The following is a 20,305-nucleotide window of genomic DNA, read 5'->3' as shown; positions in this document are numbered from 1 at the left end:
GAGCTCTTGTACCCCTCTTTTTATGTTGGTGTATGCAATATCTTGTAGAACCCATTCCTGAACCCTATAATACATAGCAGGGAAAGCTTCTAGTTTTCCACAAAAATTTGCACAAGCAAACTGTGCTAAATTGACTTATGTTTTCTCTTGTGTAGCACTTGGATCCAAGCCATTGATTATGGTGGCAGGTTTCAATGTACTTACTTTTTTTCTTTTCCAGGTGAGTTTCCATTCAAAGGTTGATGAGACAGTTCTTTGAGTCACTGAAATGAATCTTCTTCCCCTCAGGCTGTGTGTACCATAGATTTCTCAGACATACAGATGCATCCTCCTAGGTCTGGGCCTCCTGGCCTGGGAGTGTTGGCATATAAGTCCAATAAATAAATAAATAATAAGTCATGTCCATAGTGAAATATCTTCTGCAGAGGCTATGATACAGACATATTCATTTCAAGGTACATGGCATAGGACAGTTCTTGCAAAAAATGTGATAGATTTTTTCATCTCTTATGTATTACAGTAATTAGTTTTTTCTTAAAATAGCCATTCCAATTAAGGAGAGAAGAGACTTTGTTTAAAGGAACCATGCTCTACTGGGAGACCCAAGAATCACAGATGTTATTTTCATTCTCCCTGAAAAAAACAAATACATTTAACATTGTCATTTTCAGAGGCCCTATGGTGAAATTGATAGGGTGGTGGCCTTGTGACCTGGATTCAGACCTCACCTCTACTCGGAACTCATCTAATGTCTTGAGCAAAACTCCATTTCTTGGCCTCAGTTCTATATATCAAATATGGAAGGAACAATAAAACTTGTCATCAAAAAGGCATGTAGCACAGAAATGCCTTAAATTTTGCTTTGCACAATGACCAAGTTTGAAAGGTTGATATTATTAGGAGTCCCAGAAGGGGGTGTTGGAGTGAAACCCAAGTCCCTTTTGGGCTGGTTCTGTTCTTTTCCCCTGCCGTGGGAAGGACAAGAATTCCCACAGAAAGTCAGAGGATCTCTCAAAGAATTTTATTAATGTAAATGTTCTGTTAGGGTGAGATTATAGTTATTTTCCACCATACTGTTTTGTACTTTCTTTTCTGTAAAGTTTTTATGGGGGCTTTAGATAGGATTTTTTTTTTATTGTACTGGGATGGTCATGTAACCTTCCACGAGCCAGCTTGCTGGGAGTGGCGGGTAATAAATCGAAGAAATTAAATAAAGTCTTTAAAAGTAATGCTGAGATACAATAGAATACTACTGAAATGAACAATCTTATAGATTAATGGTTTTGGAAGTTGATGAATAGTAAGAATAGTGCCTGTAAAGATACAAAAAAGGTAGAAAAATATAAAAGTAGGAAAATAAATCTTGTGAAAAGTCATAAATTCAAATGGTCACTCCATCAGGGACACAGCTCATAAGGAAAAGGTAATAATAAACCGTAGTACCATCTGGTAGTCATGATATAATATTCCTCGAGAATTGTGAAAGAAATCATTTTGGAATTCCAAGTATTCAAATTATTCCCTACATCTAAATATATACATTTAGTTAGAAAGAATTAATATGAAGAAGAAGAGTTGTACCCAAAGGAGTTTCAAATCAGCTTTCAGTCACCTTCTCTTTCCTCTCCCCACAACAGACACCCTGTGTGGGAGGTGGGGCTGAGAGAGCCCTGATATTACTGAAGAAGAGTTGGTTCTTATATGTCGCTTTTCTCTACCCGAAGGAGTCTCAAAGCGGCTTACAGTTGCCTTCCCTTTCCTCTCCCCACAACAGACACCCTGTGAGGGAGGTGGGGCTGAGAGAGCCCTGATAGTACTGCTCAGTCAGAACAGCATTATCACAGCCATGAGGAGTCCAAGGTCACCCAGCTGGTTATATGTGGGGGAGTGCAAAATCAAACCCGGCTTGCCAGATTAGAAGTCCACACTCCTAAACACTACACCAAGATGGCTCTCATTATTTGAAAATAATCTACTTGTGAAAAATACTTCTTTTTCTTTGGCATTTCCCTGTAGTATTTAAGATCAGTTCTTTCCCCTCCATGAGATTCCTAATTCTGCCCAGGCAAATTCTGGAAGATCTGTTGTGATGTCTGAGCTGGAGTTTGAGAGGGAGGAAACTGTGATAGCCTCGACTCTGCCCTCTTAATCTGCCATTTCCGCCAGAGAACTGATCTATTTAATCTGGACATCAGCTATAATTCTGTTTCTCATTCTGCACCATCCTTAAACCCCTGCTATGGGATATCCCCTATGAGTAGAGAAATCTACATTTGGACTATGCATCTACATTTGGACTAGAATTTCCTACTCATACCAGCATCCCTCCTGAAATAAAGACATGAAACAAAGGTATTTGCGAATTAAACTAGAGTTTTATTAATTTTATCGGCAGTTGGGCATCTCCACTTTGGCTCCAGATTTGGTTAGGGTTTCAGTTGGTTTTGGATATCATGGCTTGTCATATCGTATCGTACTGGTCTGTATCCCACCATCACATCTTCTGAGGATCAGGGAAAAGTCCTCTTCCTTTCCAAGGTACATACCTACTGGTTATCTCTTCAATAAGGAGGCTATTGAAGACTAGGATTCCCACCTCCCAGCCATCTCACAAGGTCCCAGTACCTCTGACTCATTACACAAACAATACAGATCTTCACCCTTTTGTCCCCAACAAAGGGGCTCCAACAATATGGTGACTCCTTTTGGTGCTGCCTCTTTGGACCTGGTCACTTTGAGAACAGTCCCACACCCAGAAGAGTCCTAGCTTTATCCCCAAAGCCTTGGGAAGATGATGATACAATCCTGTCTCTTGCTTGATACATTTCTTGACCATTGGTGAAGAATATTGAATTTTTTTTAATCTTTTTTTTTCATTCCCAAGGATTCTAGCTAAAACATTTTTCCAGTAGTTTATTTTGCCTAATTCAAAATGTGATTCCTTTACATCATACATTGTTTTCAAGGGTTCTCCCTATTAATATTTCTGAATGTGCTCTCATTCCTTCATGCTTTTCTAAGACCTAATGATCTTATACGATACCTTATATAATTATTACGAATCAGTAATCCATGTGCATGTACATCCTCCTGTATGTGTACATATTTGTTTGTAGGGATGAGCCAACATGTGCTCATTTTACAAGAGAAACTGGGGCCAGTATCTGAATAAAGGCTAAATTTGTATCACATATTCAATTGTACATATCCTGACTGCAACATGAGAGTTAGTCAATGCAGATACTGGTTATTTAAGAAATTTGACAGACACACAATCTAATTTCCCCCCTTTTTAAAGCTATTTTTTAAAGTGTATTGATTATTTAGTTAGTCATCACGAAATCTCTGAATGGGTTTTACCTACTAGCATTTCCAAACCATGTAATCAGCCTGACTTTCTGATCGTTACTCCAGTATACCTTTAGTCCTTTGCTTCGGTATTAGTGGAGAACCTGCTGTTGAAGATCTTGCTCATTATATTTCAGACTGTCTTCTATTTAGAGCAAAGGACTAAATTTATAACTAGATCTCTACTGGGGCGGAAATCTTAGATAAATTGGTCTTTCTGTTATTGGATACAAATCCTTTGATTAATTATAATGTGTCATTGTTTGCACTGGCTGCAAGAAAACTTGGAGCCAAATGTACCCCATCAGATTATTTCCATACCTCTGTTTATTCTGCTTTATAAGATATTGATAATTTCAGTGATATATTTTGTATATCTATTGTAATGATGTTTGGCTATAAACAACAACATCTATTCATAAAATCATCCAATACACATTGGAATATATGGTGGACATAGATTGTACATATGTTGATTGTAACTAGTGGACAGGGCTTCATAAACTGATGTACTTAACAATTATGATAGATGATTACGAGTAACAATTCTGCCACATTTTAATGATCCAGTGGTTCTTCTCCTTTCCTTTCCATCCCCATAAGAATATTCAAACTTTTCACCCAAGGAGGTGAAGAATGGGGCAGAGGAAGTACAACACCAGTCACTGTGGTTGCTTTAGTCAGTACAGCAACATACCTACAGCTCCTAAACCAAATGATAAATGACAGGCCTTCATAATGAGAGGATACTTGTCTCATAATTTAAGGCAGTACCAGACTTGTATTTAGCCATAAATGATGTGTACTCATAAATGACAATGTTTTTTCTTTCCAAGAGCTTTCCGTAGTGCTGCCTGCATTTCTTTGTTCTTCAGGCTGTAGATTATTGGGTTCAACAAAGGAGTGATGATGGTGTACATCACAGAGATCACACGGTCATCTTCCATGGAGCGACCAGAGGAAGGCCGCATGTAAGTAAAGATGGCTGTGCTGTAGAAGATACTCACAACAGTCAGGTGGGAGGCACACGTAGAAAATGTCTTGATCCTGCCCTGAGCTGAACTGATTTTGAGCACTGATAAGACAATCAGAACATAGGAGAGGACAATTAAGGAGACAGTTACTGTTATGATGCTTCCAGAGATCATAAATGTCACCAGTTCAGCCAAGGAAGTGTCAGAGCAGGACAGATGCAAGACAGGTGGGATGTCACAGAAGAAGTGCACTATCTTATTGGGACCACAGAAGTCCAAGGAGAAAACAAAGGCAGTGTTGACGGTGGCATTAAGACCTCCAATGGCCCATGACACTGCGAGGAGCCATCTGAGCATAGGCTGGCTCATGAGCAATGTGTAGTGCAATGGGTGGCAGATGGCAGCATAACGATCATAGGCCATGACTAAGAGTAGCACACCTTCTGTAGCTGCTGTGGTTAGAAAGCAGAACATTTGGAGTGCACAACCAGCAAAAGAGATGGTCTTGTTCCCTGCCACAAGATCCCATAACATCTTTGGCATGGTGGAGCTGATGTAGCAGATCTCAGTAAAGGACAGATTGCTCAGCAAGAAGTACATTGGAGCCTGGAGGTGCTGATCGGTCTGTATCAAAAGAATAATGGCCAGATTCCCTGCTAATGTGAACACATAGATCAACAGCCCTGTAGCAAAAAGGACTAGTTGGATGTTAGGATCGTCCGACAGTCCCAAGAGAATGAACTCTGCCAGAATTGTCTGGTTCTTTCTTTCCATTTTCACAGTGAATTATGTATTTGTTAAGCAGAATCCAGGTCAACCACCCAGGGTTTGCATCGTGGCAGGAAGATCTGTACAATCAGGAAAAGGGTCACATTTATTACAGATAATTACTACTGACTATTATCTAAGGCTCAGAAACCTTCTACAGCTACTGCATTGTAAAGAATGGGGAGCACTAATGAAAAGAAAGAGGCTCTGACGTGTACCTGTGCATGTAGATGGATCTGGGGTCAGATCAGAGCTGCCAAGAGCCACCATGGACAATGAAGAAGAAACATTATTTTAAAAGGCACAGGATTATTAACTAACACATTTTACTGAAACTCTCTTGACTTTTTAAAACAGTTCATTTCGGGGGACAGCAGAGCTCCACAGTACATCGCAAAGTCAACAGTACTATCTGGTTTCTCAAGTCTTTGTGCATGCAAGAGGTAGCTGTTTGGATCCCAACCCAAAATTTTTTTGAAGCCATGACTATAAATTAGGGAAGTGGACCTGTCTTTTTTAGAATGCTGGCCTCCCCTAATGACATATGTGCAAGGCAGTCCCCCTAACTCCCCATAGCTGCCCTCCATGAGTCTCTTTAACCCTCTTTAAAGCCCTCTATACATTTGGCCATTGAGCATGTAATTGGCAGTCAATTCCACAATGCAATTACTCATAGAATAAAGACATCTTTCTATTTGTCTTTCTTGAATCTATGGCCCAGCGATTATTTTAGGTACCCTACCTTATGCATAACAACCTCCACCGAAACCTCCCTTGGCCATCTTTTTTCTAGACTGAAAAGTCTGCAAGCCATCAATCTGTCCTCATAGGAATGGTGCTCCAACCCATTAAGCACCTTGGTTGCTCTCTTCCGTACTTTTTCAGATCCGCAGTCTTATCTTACCTTCCCTGCAACTGCTCCCTTCTTCACCTAAGGAGTAGGAGAGAGAAAAATGTGATTTTGAGGGGCATCTGGCAAGGTGGTAATCCAATTGTTAGCTCACATCTTTTAAAGAACATCCTTTTGTTTTGAAAATTGATTCTTCCACAGAGAAACCACATTAATAAGGTTGGGTCTCCCACTATCCTTGTAACTTAACTGTTGCCATGAGAAATATCACAAGCATGTTTTCTCCTTGTCTTTATGCAGGACAAAAAGACTGACTTATTATCCCACCAACATTTTCAAAAATTTTCAAAATTCTGAAGTCAAAACTCATACTTCCTTCATCTGCTGGGCCTTTTTATTATGTCTTCTTGTTGTCGATGTATTTTATATTAAACTGCTGCTGAAATAATATTATGTGATGTAATTTACATGGTTTCTCTGGGGAAATAGAATGAACCCATTTGAGAAATATTACAATTGCACTCAGATCGTCAACACAGTCTCAGAGGGAGAAGCAAGAAAGGCTGAGGAAATCCACGCAAAGAGAGTAATCAATATGAGAAATTAGTTGTGTCTTGTTATTAATCTACCATTCATGTTTTTAACTGAAAAACATATCAAGATTATGGAATATATATATATATATATATATATATATATATATATATATATATATATATATATATATATATATATGCCCCATAGAGTTATTATTGTTGTTAACCTAACATCACATTGCTAGAACATGGCAATCATCTCTTAGATAACAGAGAAATAAATATTTTTTTAAACTTATGAAATTAACTAATGAGACTACTTATGGTAAAGGACCTTGCGTATGCCCTAACATGTGCAGGTGATGTTTCCACATATGCTGACCAACTGTGTTCTGCAAAAGGAACTTTTTAGTCAAGGTAAATCAAAATCTAGAGTAGGATCCAACCAGGTTTTATGGTTTTCAAAAACGGAGGAGTGGGTCTCCTCGGAGTGGGTCTCCTCAGGCAAGGCCTGCAAGATAGAGCTCTTCCACCAAGCATTTGGCTGAGGCCAGAGTAGTAAGATTGGGCCCCTTTCCTTTGTACCCTTTTATACCACTTGTTTCTGTAGCCCTTCCAGGTGCCTGTGGTCACCTATCAGCACAACAGCGATGGCTGCTCAGAAGGTCTGAGGGTTCACATTGGAGAAAGTAGACTGTGGATTGTTGCCACCAACAATCGATTGTACTGGGGGTTTTATGCTGTTTTTATCTTTTTTATGTAAACCGCCATGAGCAGGCTGTGCCGGGAGTGGCGGTCTATAAATGTAAATGTAAATGTAAATGTAAATGTAAATGTAAATGTAAATGTAAATGTAAATGTCGTGTCAAGGATCGTAGTGAGAGCCCTGATATTTCTGCTTGGTCAGAACAGCATTATCAAGACCATGAGGAGTCCAAGGTCGCCCAGCTGGCTGCATGTGGGGGAATGTAGAATCAAACCCGGCTTGCCAGATTAGAAGTCCACACTCCTAACCACTACACCAAGATGGCTCTCATTATTTTGAAAATAATCTACTTGTGGAAAATACTTCTTTTTCTTTGGCATTTCCCTGTAGTATTTAAGATCAATTCTTTCCCCTCCATGAGATTCCTAATTCTGCCCAGGCAAATTCTGGAAGATCTGTTGTGATTGAGCTGGAGTTTGAGAGGGAGGAAACTGTGATATCCTCGACTCTGCCCTCTTAATCTGCCATTTCCACCAGAGAACTGATCTATTTAATCTGGACATCAGCTATAATTCTGTTTCTCATTCTGCACCATCCTTAACCCCCTGCTATGGGATATCCCCTATGAGTAGGGAAATCTACATTTGGACTATGCATCTACATTTGGACTAGAATGTCCTACTCATACCAGCATCCCTCCTGAAATAAAGACATGAAACAAAGGTATTTGCGAATTAAACTAGAGTTTTATTAATTTTATCGGCAGTTGGGCATCTCCACTTTGGCTCCAGATTTGGTTAGGGTTTCAGTTGGTTTTGGATATCATGGCTTGTCATATTGTATCATACTGGTCTGTATCCCACCATCACATCTTCCTCTTCTGAGGATCAGGGAAAAGTCCTCTTCCTTTCCAAGGTACATACCTACTGGTTATCTCTTCAATAAGGAGGCTGTTGAAGACTAGGATTTCCACCTCCCAGCCACCTCACAAGTTCTCAGTACCTCTGACCCATTACACAAACAATACAGATCTTCACCCTTTTGTCCCCAACAAAGGGGCTCCGCCAATATAGTGACTCGTTTTGGTGCTGCCTCTTTGATCCTGGTCCCACACCCAGAGGAGCCCTAGCTTTATCCCCGAAGCCTTGGGAAGATGATGATACAATCCTATCTCTTGCTTGATACATTTCTGGACCATTGATGAAGAATGTTGAATATTTTTTTAAATCTTTTTTTTCTTTCCCAAGGATTCTAACTAAAAAATTTTTTCCAGTAGTTTATTTTGCCTAATTCAAAATGTGATTCCTTTACATCATATATGGTTTTCAAGGGTTCTCCCTATTAATATTTCTGAATGGGCTCTCATTCCTTCATGCTTTTCTAAGACCTAATGATCTTATAGAATACCTTATATAATTATTACGAATCAGTCATGCATGTGCATGTACATCCTACCTGTATGTGTGCATATTTGTTTGTAGGGACGAGCCAACGTGTGCTCATTTTGCAAGTGAAACTGGGGCCAGTATCTGAATAAAGGCTGAGTTTGTATCACATGTTCAATTGTACATATCCTGACTGCAACATGAGAGTTAGTCACTGCAGATACTGGTTATTTAAGAATTATGCCTTATTTGACAGACACACAATCTAATTTCCCCCCTTTTTAAAGCTATTTTTAAAAGTGTATTGATTATTTAGTTAGTCATCACAGAATCTCTGAATGGCTTTTACATATTAGCATTTCCAAACCATGTAATCAGCCTGACTTTCTGATCGTTACTCCAGTATACCTTTAGTCCTTTGCTTCGGTATTAGTGGAGAACCTGCTGTTGAAGATCTTGCTCATTATGTTTCAGACTGTCTTCTATTCGGAGCAAAGGACTATATTTATAACTAGATCTCTACTGGGCCGGAAATTTTAGATAAATTGGTCTTTCTGTTATTGGATACAAATCCTTTGATTAATTATAATGTGTCATTGTTTGCACTGGCTGCAAGAAAACTTGGAGCCAAACGTACCCCATCAGATTATTTCCATACCTCTGTTTATTCTGCTTTATAAGATATTGATAATTTCAGTGATATATTTTGTATATCTATTGTAATGATCTTTGGCTATAAACAACAACATCTATTCATTAAATCATCCAATGCACATTGGAATATATGGTGGACATAGATTGTACATATGTTTTGTTTTTGTTTTTTTTACTTACATCACAGTTTATTTTTTTAAATAATTTTATTATTTATTATTATATGAAGCATTTACAGAAAAATTAAAAAAAAAGGGACCAGCTGATATGGTTTGCCATCCTCTTTTAACATACATATTCAGTTCCCATCACATATTATTCCTAATCTAGAAGTTTTTACCATTTTTCTTAGCAAAGTGATTGTTAATACATATGAGAATATGATCTATTATAAGAATATATTCTGTTATTATCTTAAATGATATAAGGTCAGTCCCCTTCATAAATTGGCCCTGACCTAAGAGTTACTGCTGCCGTCTTGTTAATACCTATGAAGTATAGTTTGTTAAGAGCCTCTTGTGGCGCAGAGTGGTAAGGCAGCCGCCTGAAAGCTTTGCCCATGAGGCTGGGAGTTCGATCCCAGCAGCCGGCTCAAGGTTGACTCAGCCTTCCATCCTTCCGAGGTCGGTAAAATGAGTACCCAGCTTGCTGGGGGGTAAACGGTCATGACTGGGGAAGGCACTGGCAAACCACCCCGTATTGAGTCTGCCATGAAAACGCTGGAGGGCGTCACCCCAAGGGTCAGACATGACTCGGTGCTTGCACAGGGGATACCTTTACCTTTACCTTATAGTTTGTCATCCTCTTTTAGCATACATATTGGCATACATATTCAGTTCCCATCACATATTGATCCTGATCTAGAAGTTATTACCATCTTTCTTAGCAGAGTAGTTGTTGATACATATGAGAGTATAATCTATTATAAGGATATATTCTATTATTGCCTTAGATGATATAAAGTCAGTTCCCTTCATATATTGGTCCTGTCCTAAAAGTTACTGCTGCTGTCTTCCCCACAGGAAATCAGGAGAATACTCCACTGTTGTACTCATCCTTCAGGTGGTCGCATAAAATGAAATTGTGTTTTTTTCCATAGTAGAGTGTTTCTGATTGTCCTTCTGTCAGGGCCAAAGAAGTCTCTTACTTGATTCTTGCTTGCAGTCGCCTTTGAGTAGGCTCTGTATACTTTATCTATCTGGATCTCTTCCTCTGGTCGCTCAGAAATATCTCCTGATAGCTTCCTGGGTGCTGTCGCTTTTGAATAGACTCTTTTTATCTTGCTGATCCAGATCACTTCCTGCTCTAAATAGACTTCCAGGTTTTCGGTGCTTTCCTTCCTTAAATCTGTTTTCCCAAGTTCTTCAATGGTACTTTGAGTTTTTACATCTCTAGCTCTCTCCCCCTCCTGTTGATTAACTTCCAAACATTGAAGTTTCGTTTGATTTATTGTTGGCTGAGCTGCGTCATCAGCTGGTCTCTCCAGACCATGGGCTTCGTCCAAAAGCTCCCCCTTAATCCCACGGATTTCCTTTTCCAGCTTATTGATTGCTTTCAGTATCTTTGAGTTTCCTTCGCATAACAAATGGAAAAGCTGTGCCTTAGTTAATTCTTCCATAGTTCTAGGCAGTCACAAACTATAAACAGAAAGTCTCATGAGGTCTCGTGGGAGCACGAGCGATCCCAAATTATCAGTTTGTCGATCTCCGTATCAAGTCAGTTTCCCCCACTGAACTTTCACCAACAAATCTTCAAAGCTCTCTCTTTGTTTGGTTAGTGGGTATAATTAGCTGGGAGTCTCTCATTCGACGAAAGAGGGAATTCACTTGTAAATTGGTTGAGGGGGGGGGAAGAGCTTGTGGGAAAAGAAAAGGAAAAGCCAGAAAGCTTTCAATCCTTACTGTTGTAAACTTCAGCTCCTGTCAGTCTGGTAAAAGATGGTCTGGGAAGAATGTAGGGTCAGCTGGTCGTTTCAAGCTTAGAGAGTTGTTTGCAACAAGGGCGCCATTGTGACCTTGAGCACACGCCACTGTTGATCTGGAGAGTTCGGTCTCCCTACCTCCCCACAGATCTGTAGGACCCTCAGGATGCCGTTCCCGGTTCCTGGGGCGACCGGCAAGCAGATTTGCGTATCTGCTCAGGTCTGCCAGGTGCAGATGCTCCTGACCCTCGGCATGGCTTAAGAGCTGGATAGAAGTCCAGCAATTACGGCGCCATCTTCAGTCGACTCTGATTGTACATATGTTGATTGTAACTGATGGACAGGGCTTCATAAACGGATGTACTTAACAATTATGATAGATGATTAAGAGTAACAATTCTACCACATGTTAATGATCCAGTGGTTCTTCTCCTTTCCTTTCCATCCCCATAAGAATATTCAAACTTTTCAGCCAAGGAGGTCAAGAATGGGGCAAAGGAAGTACAACACCAGTCACTGTGGTTGCTTTAGTAAGTACAGTAACATACCTACAGCTCCTAAACCAAATGATAAATGACAGGCCTTCATAATGAGAGGATACTTGTCTCATAATTTAAGGCAGTACCAGACTTGTATTTAGCCATAAATTATGTGTACTCATAAATGACAATGTTATTTCTTTCCAAGAACTTTCCATAGTGCTGCCTGTATTTCTTTGTTCTTCAGGCTGTAGATTATTGGGTTCAACAAAGGAGTGATGATGGTGTACATCACAGAGATCACACGGTCATCTTCCATGGAGCGACCAGAGGAAGGCCGCATGTAAGTAAAGATGGCTGTGCTGTAAAAGATACTCACCACAGTCAGGTGGGAGGCACACGTAGAAAATGTCTTGATCCTGCCCTGAGCTGAACTGATTTTGAGCACTGATAAGACAATCAGAACATAGGAGAGGACAATTAAGGAGACAGTTACTGTTATGATGCTTCCAGAGATCATAAATGTCACCAGTTCAGCCAAGGAAGTGTCAGAGCAGGACAGATGCAAGACAGGTGGGATGTCACAGAAGAAGTGCACTATCTTATTGGGACCACAGAAGTCCAAGGAGAAAACAAAGGCAGTGTTGACGGTGGCATTAAGACCTCCAATGGCCCATGACACTGCGAGGAGCCATCTGAGCATAGGCTGGCTCATGAGCAATGTGTAGTGCAGTGGGTGGCAGATGGCAGCATAACGATCATAGGCCATGCCTAAGAGTAGGACACATTCCGTAGCTGCTGTGATTAGAAAGCAATACATTTGGAGCGCGCAGCCAGCAAAAGAGATGGTCTTGTTTCCTGCCACAAGATCCCATAACATCTTTGGCATGGTGGAGCTGATGTAGCAGATCTCAGTAAAGGACAGATTGCTCAGCAAGAAGTACATTGGAGCCTGGAGGTGCTGATCGGTCTGTATCAAAAGAATAATGGCCAGATTCCCTGCTAATGTGAACACATAGATCAACAGCCCTGTAGCAAAAAGGACTAGTTGGATGTTAGGATCTTCCGACAGTCCCAAGAGAATGAACTCTGCCAGAATTGTCTGGTTCTTTCTTTCCATTTTCACAGTGAATTATGTATTTGTTACGCAGAATCCAGGTCAACCACCCAGGGTTTGCATCGTGGCAGGAAGATCTGTACAATCAGGAAAAGGGTCACATTAATTACAGATAATTACTACTGACTATTATCTAAGGCTCAGAAACCTTCTACAGCTACTGCATTGTAAAGAGTGGGGAGCACTAATGAAAAGAAAGAGGCTCTGACGCGTACCTGTGCATGTAGATGGATCTGGGGTCAGATCAGAGCTGCCAAGAGCCACCATGGACAATGAAGAAGAAACATTATTTTAAAAGGCACAGGATTATTAACTAACACATTTTACTGAAACTCTCTTGACTTTTTAAAACAGTTCATTTCGGGGGACAGCAGAGCTCCACAGTACATCACAAAGTCAACAGTACTATCTGGTTTCTCAAGTCTTTGTGCATGCAAGAGGTAGCTGTTTGGATCCCAACCAAAATTTTTTTGAAGCCATGACTATAAATTAGGGAAGCGGACCTGTCTTTTTTAGAATGCTGGCCTCCCCTAATGACATATGTGCAAGGCAGTCCCCCTAACTCCCCATAGCTGCCCTCCACGAGTCTCTTTAACCCTCTTTAAAGCCCTCTATACATTTGGCCATTGAGCATGTAATTGGCAGTCAATTCAACAATGCAATTACTCATAGAATATTACTCATAGAATAAAGACATCTTTCTATTTGTCTTTCTTGAACCTATGGCCCAGCGATTATTTTGGGTGCCCTTGAACTCTAGTATGTTATCTAGTTTCCCTACCCTATGTATAACAACCTCCACCGAAACCTCCCTTAGCCATCTTTTTTCTAGACTGAAAAGTCTGCAAGCCATCAATCTGTCCTCATAGGAATGGTGCTCCAACCCATTAAGCACCTTGGTTGCTCTCTTCCGTACTTTTTCAGATCCGCAGTCTTATCTTACCTTCCCTGCAACTGCTCCCTTCTTCACCTAAGGAGTAGGAGACAGAAAAAATGTGATTTTGAGGGGCATCTGGCAAGGTGGTAATCCAATTGTTAGCTCACATCTTTTAAAGAACATCCTTTTGTTTTGAAAATTGATTCTTCCACAGAGAAACCACATTAATAAGGTTGGGTCTCCCACTATCCTTGTAACTTAACTGTTGCCATGAGAAACATCACAAGCATGTTTTCTCCTTGTCTTTATGCAGGACAAAAAGACTGACTTATTATCCCACCAACATTTTCAAAAATTTTCAAAATTCTGAAGTCAAAACTCATACTTCCTTCATCTGCTGGGCCTTTTTATTATGTCTTCTTGTTGTCGATGTATTTTATATTAAACTGCTGCTGAAATAATATTATGTGATGTAATTTACATGGTTTCTCTGGGGAAATAGAATGAACCCATTTGAGAAATATTACAATTGCACTCAGATCGTCAACACAGTCTCAGAGGGAGAAGCAAGAAAGGCTGAGGAAATCCACGCAAAGAGAGTAATCAATATGAGAAATTAGTTGTGTCTTGTTATTAATCTACCATTCATGTTTTTAACTGAAAAACATATCAAGATTATGGAATAAATATATATATTTATATATATATATATATATATATATATATATATATATGCCCCATAGAGTTATTATTGTTGTTAACCTAACATCACATTGCTAGAACATGACAATCATCGCTTAGATAACAGAGAAATAAATATTTTTTAACCTTATGAAATTAACTAATGAGACTACTTATGGTAAAGGATCTTGCGTATGCCCAAACATGTGCAGGTGATGTTTCCACATATGGTGACCAACTGTGTTCTGCAAAAGGAACTTTTTAGTCAAGGTAAATCAAAATCTAGAGTAGGATCCAAGCAGGTTTTATGGTTTTCAAAAACGGAGGAGTGGGTCTCCTCGGAGTGGGTCTCCTCAGGCAAGGCCTGCAAGATAGAGCTCTTCCACCAAGCATTTGGCTGAGGCCAGAGTAGTAAGATTGGGCCCCTTTCCTTTGTACCCTTTTATACCACTTGTTTCTGTAGCCCTTCCAGGTGCCTGTGGTCACCTATCAGCACAACAGCGATGGCTGCTCAGAAGGTCTGAGGGTTCACATTGGAGAAAGTAGACTGTGGATTGTTGCCACCATCAATCGATTGTACTGGGGGTTTTATGCTGTTTTTATCTTTTTTATGTAAACCGCCATGAGCAGGCTTTGCTGGGAGTGGCGGTATATAAATAGAAATAGAAATAGAAATAGAAATAGAAATAGAAATAGAAATAGAAATAGAAATAGAAATAGAAATAGAAATAGAAATAGAAATAGAAATAGAAATAGAAATAGAAATAGAAATAGAAATAGAAATAGAAATAGAAATAGAAATAGAAATAGAAATAGAAATAGAAATATCGTGTCAAGGATCGTAGAGAGAGCCCTGATATTACTGAAGAAGAAGAAGAAGAAGAAGAAGAAGAAGAAGAAGAAGAAGAAGAAGAAGAAGAAGAAGAAGAAGAAGAAGAAGAAGAAGAAGAAGAGTTGGTTCTTATATGCCACTTTTCCCTACTTGAAGGAGACTCAAAGCGGCTTACAGTCGCCTTCCCATTCCTCTTCCCACAACAGACACCCTGTGGAGTGGGTGAGGCTGAGAGAGCCCTGATATTACTGCTCGGTCAGAACAGCATTATCACAGCCATGAGGAGTCCAAGGTCACCCAGCTGGCTGCATGTGCGTGAGTGCAGAATCAAACCCCCTTGCCAGGTTAGAAGTCCACACTCCTAACCACTACACCAAGCTGGCTCTCATTATTTTGAAAATAACCTACTTGTGGAAAATACTTCTTTTTCTTTGGCATTTCCCTGTAGTATTTAAGATCAATTCTTTCCCCTCCATGAGATTCCTAATTCTGCCCTGGCAAATTCTGGAAGATCTGTTGTGATGTCTGAGCTGGAGTTTGAGAGGGAGGAAACTGTGATAGCCTCGACTCTGCCCTCTTAATCTGCCATTTCCGCCAGAGAACTGATCTATTTAATCTGGACATCAGCTATAATTCTTTTTTTCATTCTGCACCATCCTTAACGCCCTGCTATGGGATATTCCCTATGAGTAGGGAAATCTACATTTGGACTAGAATTTCCTACTCATACCAGCATCCCTCCTGAAATAAAGACATGAAACAGAGGTATTTGCGAATTAAACTAGAGTTTTATTAATTTTATCGGCAGTTGGGCATCTCCACTTTGGCTCCAGATTTGGTTAGGGTTTCATTTAGTTTTGGAAATCATGGCTTGTCATATCGTATCGTACTGGTCTGTATCCCACCATCACATCTTCATCTTTTGGGGATCAGGGAAACATCCTCTTCCTCTCCAAGGTACATACCTACTGGTTATCTCTTCAATAAGGAGGCTGTTCAAGACTAGGATTCCCACCTCCCAGCCATCTCACAAGGTCCCAGTACCTCTGACCCATTACACAAACAATACAGATCTTCACCCTTTTGTCCCCAACAAAGGGGCTGCACCAATATAGTGACTCGTTTTGGTGCTACCTCTTTGGTCCTGGTCCCACACCCAGAGGAGTCCTAGCTTTATCCCCGAAGCCTTGGAAAAATGATGATACAATCCTATCTCTTGCTTGATACATTTCTTGACCATTGATGAAGAATGTTGAATGTTTTTAAAATCTTTTTTTTTCTTTCCCAAGGATTCTAGCTAAAAAAAAAATTGCCAGTAGTTTATTTTGCCTAATTCAAAATGTGATTCCTTTACATCATACATTGTTTTTAAGGGTTCTCCCTATTAATATTTCTGAATGGGCTCTCATTCCTTTATGCTTTTCTAAGACCTAATGATCTTATAGAATACCTTATATAATTATTACGAATCAGTCATGCATGTGCATGTACATCCTACCTGTATGTGTGCATATTTGTTTGTAAGGACGAGCCAACATGTGCTCATTTTACAAGTGAAACTGGGGCCAGTATCTGAATGAAGGCTGAGTTTGTATCACATGTTCAATTGTACATATCCTGACTGCAACATGAGTGTTAGTCAATGCAGATACTGGTTATTTAAGAAATTTGACAGACACACAATCTAATTTCCCCCATTTTAAAGCTATTGTTAAAAGTGTATTGATTATTTAGTTAGTCATCACAGAATCTCTGAATGGCTTTTACCTACTAGCATTTCCAAACCATGTAATCAGCCTTATTTTCTGATCGTTATTCAAGCTTTTCACCAAGGAGGTTAAGTGTCGGGGACCCGCTTGCTAACTGAAAAAACAGGGTGCCCCTTTGAAGAAAACGTCACGCCAGGCCTGGTGAACGATACAACAGGAACAAGCTTTATTTCAGCAACGTGGAGTCCGCTGGTATGGAGTAAGAGCTTCCACCGAACTCCAGGTGGAAGCTCCCTTTTATACAAAACCCACCTCCTTAGGCTGTATTGCCCCACCCAGTACTTGCGGAGGGAACATGCTGATACAATCATGACTCATGCACATATGCGAGGTTTTCCGGGGTTCCTGATGGCCCATTTTCCTGGAACAAAGGGCCATCTCCGGGCCCTTGTCAAAAGGTGGAGTGGGACATTGAGGTTCTTTAGCGGCCATTGCCACCTCAACGATCGGGTGGGGTGCCCAGCTGCCGGCTTGCCTATGATCACCATGCCCTACCTCCGTGATCGCGGGCGCCTCTGATGGCGGGGTTCGGTCCGGTTCCCAAGCCACCAAGGACCGAACCACGACATTCTGCCCCCCCAAAGGTCCATTCTCCAACCCCCCGGGACGGCCAGGATACCGCTTGTGGAAACGTTCAGTGAGTCGGGGCGCAAGGACGTCCGCTGCCCAGACCCATTCCCGGTCCCCCAAAGCGAAGTCCTTCCATTCCACGAGGTACTGCAACTTCCCCCTGTGGAGTCTAGAGTCCAGGATATCCGCCACCTCGTGGTGCTCCCCCCCCGGCAGGACCTCGGGCGCTGGCGGGGAAAACACGGGGTGCCAAACGTCACCGTCCGGAGTTTTTTTTAGAAGGCTCACGTGAAAGACGGGATGGATGTGCCGGAGGTTCTTGGGGAGCTTGAGCTTGACCGAAACTTCGTTGATCGGGGCCAAGACGTCGAAAGGCCCCAAAAACCGAGGACCTAGCTTCTTGCTGGGCAAATTCAACCGTAGGTTCCGGGTGGAAAGGTAAACTCGATCCCCCGGTCGGATCTCCTCAGCTGGTCGTCTCTTCCGGTCGGCGTCCTCTTTCTGCGCTGCCTTGACTTTGTGGAGCTGCTCCTGCAGCGACTTCCAGCAGCTCCCGGCACGCTTCCCCCACTCGCGAAGGTCGGCCGATTCCCGGGCGGGGACCTCTCCAAGCTCCGGGAAGTGTCTCAGGTCTGTCCCGTAGACGACGGCAAAAGGCGACATCTCCGTGCTGCTGTGGTCTGCGTTGTTGTACGCGAACTCGGCCAGGGGGAGCAGGGGCACCCAGGTGTCTTGATGATAGGAACCGAAACACCGCAAGTACTGCTCCAGTACTTGATTAACCCGCTCGGTCTGCCCGTCCGTCTGGGGGTGGTAAGCGGAGCTCAGCCCTTGCTCGATGTCTAACAGGCGCAGGAAAGCTTGCCAAAACCGGGACACGAATTGTGAGCCCCGATCGGAAATCACCTTGTCCGGCAGCCCGTGCAGTCGGAACACGTGATCCAGGAACATCCGAGCCAACTGTGAAGCACTGGGGACACTGGCGCAAGGAATGAAATGGGCCTGTTTGGAAAATAGATCTACCACCACCCAGATCACCGTTTTCCCCTTGCTGGGAGGCAAGTCTGTTATAAAGTCCATGGAGATCACTGACCACGGCCGGGTCGGGACCTCGAGCGGGTGCAGCAGACCTTTCGGCTTGCCAACCCCCGGCTTGCAGGTCAGGCAGACAGGACAACCACTGACGTAAGCTTTTGTGTCCCGCCGCAGACTGGGCCACCAAAACCGCCGCCGGGCCAACTTCCAGGATTTTACGAAACCGAAGTGCCCGGCGGTCTTAGCATCGTGGCAGAGGCTGAGGGCTTCCCGTCGTAGCCCTTCCGGGACGTAGACAGCCTCCCCCCTCCGCCAGAGACCGGAGTCCAAAATCAAAGAGTCCCGGAGCTCAGCCAGCTCCTCGTCTGTCCCGTAGGCTGCCACTAGGCGGTCTCGGAGCGGGGCGGTCGCCGGGTCGGGCTCCCATTCCTCCCTGGCCCGACGCCTAGTGACGACCCCCCGTCCCAGCTGCTCCTCACCAAACACGGACCTGGTGCAGGGAGCGTACCCCTCCCCATAATGCGGCAGACGGGAGAGGGCGTCCGCGAGGAAATTCTCTTTGCCGGGGATGTGACCAAGCTTGAAATTGTACCGCGAAAAGAACTCCGCCCACCTCATCTGCTTGGCGTTCAGGGATCGCGGTTGCCGGAGCGCCTCCAGATTCTTGTGATCTGTCCAGACCTCGAACGGCTCCTCTGTTTCCTCCAGCCAATGCCGCCATTCGGTGAGGGCGAACTTAATCGCAAACGCCTCCTTCTCCCAGGTAGACCAGTTCCGCTCCGTTTCGGCGAATTTTCGTGAGAGGTAGGCCGCCGGCCTCAGCTGTCCCGCCTTGTCTCGCTGCAGGAGAACCGCCCCGGCTGCTGCGTCGCTGGCGTCGACTTGTACCACCATCGGCTGGGTTGGGTCGACGTGCAGTAGCGTGGGCTCAGACGCGAAAGCTTGTTTGAGGGCCAGGAACGCTGCCTCCGATTTCTCATTCCAGCCGAGCGCTGCGCTGGGCCGCGTGGCGCGAGGACCTCTCCCCTTGGTACCTAGCAAGTCCGTGAGGGGAGCCACTACGGAGGAGTATCTGGGGATGAAGCCTCTAAAAAAGTTAGCAAACCCCAGGAAGCTTTGTAGCTGTTTCCGGGTGCGGGGCCTTTCCCAGGCCATCACCGCCTGCACCTTCTCGGGGTCCATAGCTATGCCCTGGGCTGAGATGCGGTAGCCCAAATAGTCCAGGGAGGGACGGTGGAATTCGCACTTAGCCAGCTTCACGTATAGGTGGTTTGCCAGCAGGCGCTTTAACACCTCCCTCACCAGGGTCACGTGCTCTTGGGGATCTTGGCTGTAGATCAGGACGTCATCCAAATAAACAACCACCCCCTGAAACAGAAGGTCCTGCAACACCTCATTAATTAGACTCATGAAAACCCCAGGTGCCCCGCTTAAACCGAACGGCATCACTTTAAATTCGAATTGTCCCAATTGACAGTTAAACGCTGTTTTCCACTCATCCCCCTCCCGGATGCGTACCCGGTAGTACGCCTCCCTTAGGTCCAGCTTAGTGAACAGAGTCCCTTTGCCCAGCCGGGCCAGCAAATCCGGGATCAGCGGGAGGGGGTAAGCGTTCCCCGCTGCGATGGCGTTGAGGCCCCGGTAGTCCTGGCACAGCCGTCGGGACCCATCCTTTTTCCGGACGAACAAGACTGGAGCTCCCATGGGACTGGAAGCGGGCCGGATGAAACCTCGGGCCAGATTTTTACCCAAAAACTCCCGGAGGTCCTTGAGCTCACCCTCACTCATCTTGTAGATGAGCCC

General features: G+C 43.1%; 2 protein-coding genes across 2 annotated transcripts; both read right to left on the bottom strand.

The window, feature by feature from the left end:
* Positions 1 to 4,154: 4,154 nt before the first annotated feature.
* LOC143826445 (olfactory receptor 5A2-like) lies at positions 4,155 to 5,096 on the bottom strand. Its single transcript, XM_077315259.1, has one exon. The coding sequence runs from the start codon at positions 5,094 to 5,096 to the stop codon at positions 4,155 to 4,157; it is 942 nt and encodes a 313-aa protein (XP_077171374.1).
* A 6,718-nt stretch (positions 5,097 to 11,814) lies between these two features.
* Positions 11,815 to 12,741, bottom strand: LOC143826459 (olfactory receptor 5B21-like). The gene has a single exon (XM_077315275.1). It carries the CDS (start codon positions 12,739 to 12,741, stop codon positions 11,815 to 11,817), a length of 927 nt encoding a protein of 308 aa, XP_077171390.1.
* Positions 12,742 to 20,305: the final 7,564 nt, after the last annotated feature.

The sequence above is a fragment of the Paroedura picta genome, chromosome 16, assembly GCF_049243985.1.
Source record: "Paroedura picta isolate Pp20150507F chromosome 16, Ppicta_v3.0, whole genome shotgun sequence".
Lineage (NCBI taxonomy): Eukaryota > Metazoa > Chordata > Lepidosauria > Squamata > Gekkonidae > Paroedura > Paroedura picta.
This window is presented reverse-complemented; position numbering and strand designations above follow the sequence as displayed.

Excerpts from the sequence above, each read along its gene's own strand:
- LOC143826445 (XM_077315259.1), bottom strand. The coding sequence starts at position 5,096 with ATGGAAAGAAAGAACCAGACAATTCTGGCAGAGTTCATTCTCTTGGGA.
- LOC143826459 (XM_077315275.1), bottom strand. The coding sequence starts at position 12,741 with ATGGAAAGAAAGAACCAGACAATTCTGGCAGAGTTCATTCTCTTGGGA.